The 9,486-nt window shown below is 41.3% G+C and overlaps 1 protein-coding gene across 1 annotated transcript in view; it reads right to left on the reverse strand.

Moving 5' to 3' along the window:
- Nucleotides 1-2,157: 2,157 nt before the first annotated feature.
- Nucleotides 2,158-9,486, reverse strand: part of PRIM1 (primase (DNA) subunit 1) — a 24,578-nt gene continuing 17,249 nt past the window's right edge. The window contains exons 10-13 of the mRNA XM_008072566.1: nucleotides 8,954-9,023; nucleotides 8,266-8,357; nucleotides 4,916-5,014; nucleotides 2,158-2,263 (exon numbers count right to left, since the gene is read on the reverse strand). Of these exons, the coding sequence (XP_008070757.1) occupies nucleotides 2,244-2,263; nucleotides 4,916-5,014; nucleotides 8,266-8,357; nucleotides 8,954-9,023 (281 nt within the window). The 3' untranslated portion in view covers nucleotides 2,158-2,243. The remainder of the gene's footprint in view (nucleotides 2,264-4,915; nucleotides 5,015-8,265; nucleotides 8,358-8,953; nucleotides 9,024-9,486) is intronic.

Genomic DNA, 9,486 nt, shown 5'->3' on the forward strand with positions numbered 1-9,486 from the left:
GTGGCCACTGCACTCCAGTCTGGGTGACAGAGTGAGACTCCAACTCAAAACAACAACAACAACAAAAAGCCCATAAAGCAAGCTTAAAATGTCCTTGTTGATAGCACAATACCAGTCTTTCTACTCTCATTCTGAGTTCTTTACTCATTAGTTCTGGACTGAGTCATTAGTAATTTTGTGTTCAAGAGTTTTAACTGACCCACTGTTTTTAGAACCTGAAAACAGAATAATCCACAGTACACAGGCTCAAAAAATGAGGAATTTTGCACTTTAATCTTTTTTTCTTAAAATACGGGATAGGAGGAAAAAATACAAAGCATTTCAGCATGTTGAGTGCATTAGTCTTTTTTATATAAACCAAGAGACTGTGTGATTATAGACGAAACGATGTTAAAGGAAATGCAAAACAGGGAAATATCATTAAGTCATGGAGAGCAACAGCCTGACAGCTTGCTTCTCATTTTCTCAGAAGACAGAATATTAACTATAAGAAGTATTTTGTTTAGATTGGCTGTAAAGCAAGCAAAAAAAATCTTACATATTAGAGTCCATCTCACAAAATCAAACACGGAAGAAACAAAACTCTTAAGATTTAAGTACCTACATATATAAAAAGTCCAAATGTTTTGACAAGTGTAACAGATTTATGTTGGTGAAGTTGGTTTATTTTAAGCTGCTTTTTTTTTTTTTTGAGTTGGAGTCTTACTCTGCCGCCTAGGCTGGAGTACAGTGGCATGCTCATGGCCACTGCAGCCTCGACCTGCTTGACTTAGGCGATCCATCTGTGTAAGCCTTCCAAGTAGCTGGATCTACAGGTATGTGCTACCTTGCCTGGCTAATTTTTAAATTTATTTTAGAAACAAGGTCTTGCCAAGTTGCCCAGGCTGGTCTCGAACCCGATTGCTCAGGCAATCCTCCCGCCTCAACCTCCCAAAGTGCTAGGATTACAGGCTTGAGTAACTATAGGCATAAGCTGCTGCTTTATAGTAGACTAATCCAATTGCTCTCTGAGGGAAAATAGCACTGATTCCAACAGTTGTAAAAAACACTCTAGGCCTAATACTATATTGTTAATCTAGTAACCTGTATCTTTTCAACTAAAGTTTTGATAGGTTTTGATGCCTATTTTATTTTATTTTTTATTTTATTTTTTTGAGTTGGAGTCTCAAACTGTTGCCCAGGTTGGAGTGTAGTGGTATGCTTACAGCTACTGCAGCTTTGACCTGCTGGGCTCAGGGGATCTTTCTGCCTCAGCCTTTCAAGTAGGTGGAATCACAGGCAAGTGTCACCATGCCTGGTTAATTTTTAAAAATTTATTTTAGAGACAAGTCCTTGCCATGTTGCTCAGGCTGGTCTTGAACCCCTGAATTCAGGCAGTCCTCTCGTCTCCACCTCTGAAGAGTGCTGGGATTACAGATGTGAGCCACCATACCCAGCAGAACCCAGTTTAAAATGCTTTTAAAAAGGTGGTTGGGAGCCGGGCTTGGTGGCTCAGCCTGTAATCCCGCACCTTTGGGAGGCTGAGGTGAGTGAATTGCCTGAGCTGGCGGGTTCAAGACCCGCCTGGGCAGCGAGACCTCATCTCTACAATAAATCAAAAATCAGCCAGGCGTGGTAGCGCATGCCTGTAATTCCGGCTACTGGGAAGGCTGAGGCGGAAGGATCGCCGGAGCCCAGCAGGCGAGGCTGCGATGGCCAGAAGCGGCCACTGCACTCCCATCTGGGCGACAGAGTGAGACTCCAACTCAAAAAAAAAAAAAAGGTGGTTGGGGGTATAGTCTAACCAATAAAAATATAAGCAAGCAAAATTAGGAAGTGACTGAATATATGCTTCAGGTATGATTAAAGTTTCTCAGACTTCATTAACCCAGAAATATGAGGTTGTATCCCTGAGCTGAACTGAGCGTCTTGGGCATATTACTGCTTACTTAACCTCTATATATGGCAACTGATAGAACTGAATATTTATATCATAAATCTCACGATTATCTCTGTATTACATCTTACAGAAATTATTTGTGATCCACTTACTTCTCTTTTACTGCTCCTCTCAGGAACCTAATCACTCTCGTTTGGTAGTCTCAGGAAATCCTTTCAATATCAATTATTTCTTAAGAAAAGGAACTTTTACTTTGAGCATTAAGATATATACATGAGTCTGTCACATTTATTAATGGCTCTTGAGGTATGTTATCCTTGATTGAAGGTAGAAGATATCCATGTTGGCTTGAAGGGAGCTATTTTCAGAAATCTTTCTGTAAATCTAAAATAAAATAGATATATATCAAAACAAAACAAAGCCCATATATTTTCACACTGTGATTGTTTAATGCTTCCATTAAACTCATTTCATGCAGAGATTGGCTTACACATTTTCTGATGCCTACATTATAGGCTGAGCTAGTATCAAAGTAGAATTCAAAGGACTTTATATGGTCTGTTGGGATGGCAGTTTCAATGACATGTTCAAGTTTAGAGTCATTGTTCATTCAGTAACCACACATTTCAGTGTCTACTATGAGTAGAGCATTATCTTAGGTACTACTCCTTAAACCATCACACTTTTTTTTTTTTGAGTTGGAGTCTCACTCTGTAGCCCAGGCTGGAGTGCAGTGGCATGCTCACGACTACCCTGGCGGCAACCTGCTGGGTTCTGGTGATCCTTCTGCCTCAGCCTTCCAAGTAACAGGAACTACAGATACATGCTACCACGCTTGGCTAATTTTTTCGTTTACTTTAGAGACCAAGTCTCGCCAAGTTGCCCGGACTGGTCTTGAACCCTCAGGCTCAGGCAGCCCACCCAACTCAGCCTCCCAAAGTGCTGGGATTACAGGATGAGCTACCGATCCCAGCCACCATCACACATTTCATTAAAAAATGAACTGGAAAGAGTCTTTATTTCCATAACGTTGCCAGTTTTTTAAGAGACCAATCAATCTCTTGAATAATAGTCACTCTGATTTTTTTTCTTTTGGCTTCCACATATGTGCAGGTCTCTCTTATCCAAAGAACCCTTCATCTGGCACTGTTATCCTCTTTGCATCTCCTCCTGGTTACTATATCCAACAGAATTTTGATACTTGATAATCTCCTTGAATCTCTTCTTTTCCCTGGCTTCTGTGACACTTTCCCGTCAGTCTATAATCTCTCCACTTCAAAATCATTATGTTTCAAGGATGTTTCCTGCATCTGTACCTTTTGGAGATGTCCAATGCTACTAGTTCTTATGGTAATAGCTTAATTTGCCTCTTGGGCTCTGTTCTATTCCCTGCCTCTCACCAAGTTTGTCTTTCTGGATAAAACTATAAACCACGGCACTCCTTTTCTCAAAACCTTGAATAGCTTCCCTGTCCCTAATGAATTAAGCCAAACACGTAAGTCTGGACAAGGTCATCTATACTCTGGCTTTAGCCTGCTTCTTCAGATTTATATCCCATCACTTCTGGAGATAATGTTTTCAAGATTAGTTACATTACTTGATGGCTTCCAGAGTGATGTGATGCTTTCCTGTCTTTATGCCTTTACTTTTGCTGCTCCTTCAAAAACGAACAACCCTTCTTTTTCCACCTCTGTAACTTAATCTCATCAAATCTCTGCTTGTGGAAATCCTACTTATGCCACAAGGCATGGTGTATTGGCATTGGCGATTAGAATTCTTATAGCAGCTCACTGAAAGGAGTTCAAATACCACCCTTTTCATATGAAATTTCAGATTCAATCAGATGAAATATCTTTCTGAGTTTTTTTTTTTTTTTTTTTTGGTCCTAAGTTGGTACTTCTTTTTTTTTTTGAGTGAGAATCTCACTCTGTCGCCCAGGCTGGAGTGCAGTGGCACACTCATGGTCACCACAGCCTTGACCTGCTGGGCTCAGGTGATCTTTCTGCCTCAACCTTCCAAGTAGCCGGAAACACAGGTATGCGACATCATGTCCAACTGATTTTTCTATTTATTGTAGAGATAAATAAGTTGCCCAGGCTGGTGTCGAACCCCTGAGCTCAGGCAATCCTCTCGACTCAGTCTCCAAAGTGCTAGGATTACAGGCATGAGCCACCGTGCCAGGCTCTAAGTTAGTACTTCTTAAGGGTAAGGAAGCATGGTATGGAATTCATCTTTGTTTCCCCCATAGTACCTGACATTTAGAACATGTTTAACGTATGTTGAATTGAATTAAGGAACCTCAATTTTTCTTTTCTTTTCTTTTTTTTGAGTTGGAGTCTCACTCTTGTAGCCCAGACTAGAGTGTAGTGGCACGCTCACAGCCACTGCAGTCTCTACCTGCTGGACTTAGGTGATCCTTCCGCCTCAGCCTTCCAAGTAGCTGGAACCACAGATGCACACCACCACGTCCAGCTAGTTTTTTTGTGATTTATTGTAGAGACAAGGTGTCACCAAGTTGCCCAGGCTGGTCTCGAACCCACAGGCTTAGGCAGTCCTCTCGCCTTGGCCTCCCAAAGTGCTGGGATTACAGGCAGAGCCACTGAACCCAGCCAGAACCTCAATTTTCTTTTTTCTTTTTTGAGTTGGAGTCTCACTCTGTCGCCCAGACTGGAGTGCAGTGGCCACTCCTGGCCACCGCAGCCTCGACCTGCTGGGCTCCGGCGATCCTTCCGCCTCAGCCTTCCAAGTAGCTGGAATTACAGGCATGCACTACCATGCCCGGCTGATTTTTTGATTTATTGTAGAGGTGAGGTCTCGCTGCCCAGGCAGGTCTCGAACCCGCGGGCTCAGGCAATCCACTCACCTCAGCCTCCCAAAGGTGCGGGATTACAGGCTGAGCCACCGAGCCCGGTTGAACCTCAATTTTCAAAACATGACAAAGAAAGACTACAATTCAAAAATTAGTAATTTGCTGGATGTTTTACACTACTCACATCCAGATCCGACTGGCTAAAAGGGAAAGGCATAGAGTCTCACCACTCTTCTTGAGAAGTTCTCCTTTTCGAGATTTATCCAGGTTTTCAAGAAACTGTTCAAAAACTTTCACATAAGGTGCTAGACTGGTCTTCTTATAATCTAAATTATGAAGAATGTACATTATAATTAGCATGTTGGCAGCAAGAATAACATAATATAACTTCATGTTTCTTGTAAGAATTTTGTAGAATAGTACAAAAGAGAAATATGTATTTTTAAATACTGAGGAGGTCTATGCTCTTCCCCCCCTTGCCCGTCTTGCCCCCACTCTCCATCCCCCCCAATAAAGCGTTGTGGTCCCCCCAAAATACCCCAGTAGTCACATCAAAAAATTAAATTACTTTTAATAAGGTATTTTATCCAGCACATATATATATATTTTTTAATTTTTACTATTTACTTATTTTAGAGTCAGAGTCTCACTGTGGCTCAAGTTGGAGTGCAGTGGCATGATCATGGCTCACTACAGCCTCAACTTCCTGGACTCGGGTGAGCCTTCTGCCTCAGACTCCCAAGTAGCTGGGACTGCAGGTGTATGCCACCACAACTTGCTCTTTTTAAAATTTTTTGTAGATATGAAGGATCTTGATAGAGATAGGGTCTTGCTTTGTTGCACAGGCTGGTCTTCAATTCCAGGGCTCAAGTGACCCTCCCGCCTTGGCCTCCCAAAATGCTGTGATTACAAATGTGAGTCACCACACCTGGCCTAACCTAGTATATCTAAAATTATTTTTCTTTTTGAGAACACGGGAGAAACTACATTACCCAGGATGGTCTTGAACTCCTACCTCCTGGACAATATAGCGAGGCCCCCACCTCTACAAAAATAAAAAATTACAAAAGCCTCAAACGAGCATTGTCATTGTTATTTAGAAATATGAGGCCATTCTTCCTAGGTCTGTAGTGTTTTTAGGGGGTGGTGGTAGTTTTGAAAGCTCTTTTTTTAATTCTCAGTGTTCTAAACCTCCAAAATAATGTGCCCTTGATATACGTCTTTTTTTATATGATTGTGCTGAGCCCTTTCAATAAAGAGCTCATTTCTGGGACATTTTCCTATATAATTTGGCAATTTCTTCCTGTTTTATTTATTCTCTTTCTGAAACTCCCATAGTCAGATATTAGTTCTCCTGGACAAGTTCTGCAATTTTCTTTATCCTTTTCCTCTTCAAACAATAACAACAAATTTGTCTTTTTTGTACTTCTTTCTGGAAACCTCAGTTTTTCTCTTCCAACTCTCCCATTAAATGTTTTATTCTAATGATTATGTTTTTGATTTCTAAGAGCTTTTTCTTGTTCTCTGAGCATTTCTTTTTCATACCATTCAGCTCTGGCTTTATGGATGCACCATCTTCTCTTTATCGTTCACTAAGGATACTAGTTTTTGGAGATTTTTTTTTTTGAGTCAGAATCTCACTCTGTTGCCCAGGCTGGGGTACAGTGGCACACTCACGGCCACCCCAGCGTAGACATGATGGGCTCTGTGATCCTTCCACTTCAGTCTTCCAAGTAGCCAGAACTACAGGCATATGCTACCACCCCCAGCTATTCTTTTTTTATTGTAGACCAGGTCTTGCCAAGTTGCCTGGGCTGGTCTTGAACCCACGGACTTAGGCAATCCATTCACCTCAGCTTCTCAAAGTGCTGGGATTACAGGCTGAGTCACTGAGCCCGGCTAAATTATCTTTAAAAAAGAGATTAGGGCCATTGTCAGACCATTGATACCACTGCCTTGTTAAGCCATGGTGTAGCCATGTATTCTTTGAGCTATGGCTGTTGCCATGTTTCCTGCCTTTGGTCCCCTTCCCTCCCTTGGGGAGGTGAACTTTCTTTCTTTCTCTATAATTTACTTTTAAATAAACTGTACTTTCTAACTTGAAAAAAAAATTTTTTTCCACCCAGACTGGAGTGCAGAGGTGCATTCATAGCTCATTGTAATCTTGAACTCCTAGGCTTTAGCCATCCTTCTGCCTCAGTCTCCTGTGTAGCTAGGAGTACAGGTGGACATCATCACACCCAGTTAATGTTTTTACTTCTGGAGAGATGGGATTGCACTATGTTGCTCCGGCTATAAGGGTATTAATCTTTCTTTTATTTTTTTGAGTAGGAGTCTCACTTTGTTGCCAGGCTGCTCATAGCCACTGCAGCCTTGGGCCACTGGGCTCAGGTGGTCCTTCGGACTAAAGCCTTCCGGGTAGCTGAAACCACAGGCGTGTGCCACCACACTCAGTTAATTTTTTGATATGTTGTAGAGACAAGATCTTGTCAAGTTGTCCAGGCTGATCTCGAACCCATGAACTCAGGCAATCCTTTTGCCTCTGCCTCCCAAAGTGCTGGGATTACAATCGTGAGCCACCATGCCTGGCAAGGGTATTAATTTCTTAAACAAAATGGTTTCCTTTGTTCCTTGCATTGTCTATTTTCCCCTAGGTTCCTTTATCCAGTTTATTCTTGATTTTTATTTTAGAGACTTTTTTCTTTTCTTTCTTTCTTTCTTTTTTTTGAGTTGGAGTCTTACTCTGTCACCCAGGCTGGAGTGTAGTGGCATGTTCATGGCCACTACATGTCTTCCATTAGCAGGAAGATTTAGCAATTCCTCAGCTTTTTCAAATTTTTGAATATACAATTAAATCAATAGTTTAGACATAATTACCATAAAACCCACTTGAATTCATCAAAAAAAAAAAAAGAACAAAAGGACTGAATACATAGTAGGTACTAAATAAATAGCTGTTGAATCTTTTTTTTTTTTTTTGAGTTGGAGTTTCACTCTTGTTGCTCAGGCTGGAGTGCAGCAGCACACTCACAGCCACCCTAGCTCGACCTGCTGGGCGATCCTTCCGCCTCAGCCTTCCAAGTAGCTGCAACCACAGGCACACGTTACCATGACTGGCTATTTTGTGTGTGTGTGTGATTTATTGTAGAGACGAGGTCTCACCAAGTTGCCCAGGCTGGTCTTGTACCCCCAGACTCAGATAATCAATCCTCTCGCCTCGGCCTCCCGAAGTGCTAGGATTACAGGCTGAGTCACGGCTCCCAATCAGCTGTTGAATCTGAGACTGGGATTCAAATAATTATCAGTATCAATTGATAATTTAATCTTAAAATACAGATCCCAGTATTTAGAAGTTGCTTAGTAAATATTTGTTGAATCAGACTGGATTCAATAACACCGCTTGGATAACTGTTGAAGAAAGGACAGAAACACTGCCATAACATCATTACTGATCAGGTGACAGGAGAAACACTGATTTGTTCTAGGCTAAATACAAGGAGAATGAATTACTAGAGTGATAGATGGATATCTACATACAAAGCTTGTGTTAAAGTGAAGCTTCAATATATTAACCTACCTCTGGTTCTATGTTTGATATCAGATTCAGCTTCATTCTCCTCTTTTTCCTCTTCTTTAGTGGAAAAGGCATCCAATTCATGGCAGATGAAGCTACAGGCAATTGAATAAGAGAAATTAAAAGTTAGTTTCTGGTCAATATTACCAAGTGTATGACAGCAGTGAATCCCATACAATTTTATGTAAAAATCTATGTGGCCAACTAAATTTGGGATCTTCTCCAAACTATAATCTCTTCTTGGAGTTTCTCATATACATCATCATGCTCAAGACTAGGAAATCTTGTAGCAAAATAAACTTTTAATCTGTTTAGGTAGCATTTCCCAAGCCTATTTGACCTTAAAATCTTTTTCTTACATAACAGCAGTGGAAAAACTTGAATTGTTCCATTAGGGTATTATCATCTTTTAAAAAATATATTTTTTATAGAGATGGGATCTTGCTATGTTGTCCAGGCTGGTCTCAAACTCCTGGGCTCCTCCCACTTTGGCTTCCCAAAATGCTGGGATCACAGGCATGAGCCACCAAGCCTGGTCAGGTATTACCATCTAACCGTAGTACCTTATTTTGCTTCCATAACCAAATATACTATTCCCTTGCAGCTACATCTTGAGAAGGAATCTAATCTAGTGTACTTCAAATTTAGAAAACAATCATAAACAAGGAGTAATCAATGATCTAGAGCATACCTTATGGTTGGAACAGTAATCGGATCAAACTGATCTATTTTCTGCAAATCAATAGGCACACAAATGCGACCTGTAACAACCAAAAATTATAAACTGATGATTGTGGAAATCGTTACAGGCTATCTCCCTTGAGTTATTTTGGTTAAAATATTAATCTAAGGCTTAGACAAAGAGTTAAACGTATCTGTGAACAGTAATTAGAAATGTAAATTAAAGTACTTTCAACATTACCTGTGTCTTTTTTTTTTTTTTGAGTTGGAGTCTCACTCTGCCGCCCAGACTGGAGTGTAATGGCAGCTCCCGGCCACTGCAGCCTCGACCTGCTGGGCTCCGGCGATCCTTCCGCCTCAGCCTTCTAAGTGGCTGGAATTACAGGTACGCGCTACCACGCCTGGCTAATTTTTTGATTTATTGTAGAGATGAGGTCTCACCAAGTTGCCCAGGCAGGTCTTGAACCCATGGGCTCAGGCAGTCCACTCACCTCAGCCTCCCAAGGTATGGGATTACAGGCTGAGCCACCAAGCCCGCCCTGC

This window comes from Carlito syrichta, unplaced genomic scaffold (genome assembly GCF_000164805.1).
Source record: "Carlito syrichta isolate Samal-C Ts95f unplaced genomic scaffold, Tarsius_syrichta-2.0.1 Scaffold315337, whole genome shotgun sequence".
In the NCBI taxonomy this organism is placed as follows: domain Eukaryota; kingdom Metazoa; phylum Chordata; class Mammalia; order Primates; family Tarsiidae; genus Carlito; species Carlito syrichta.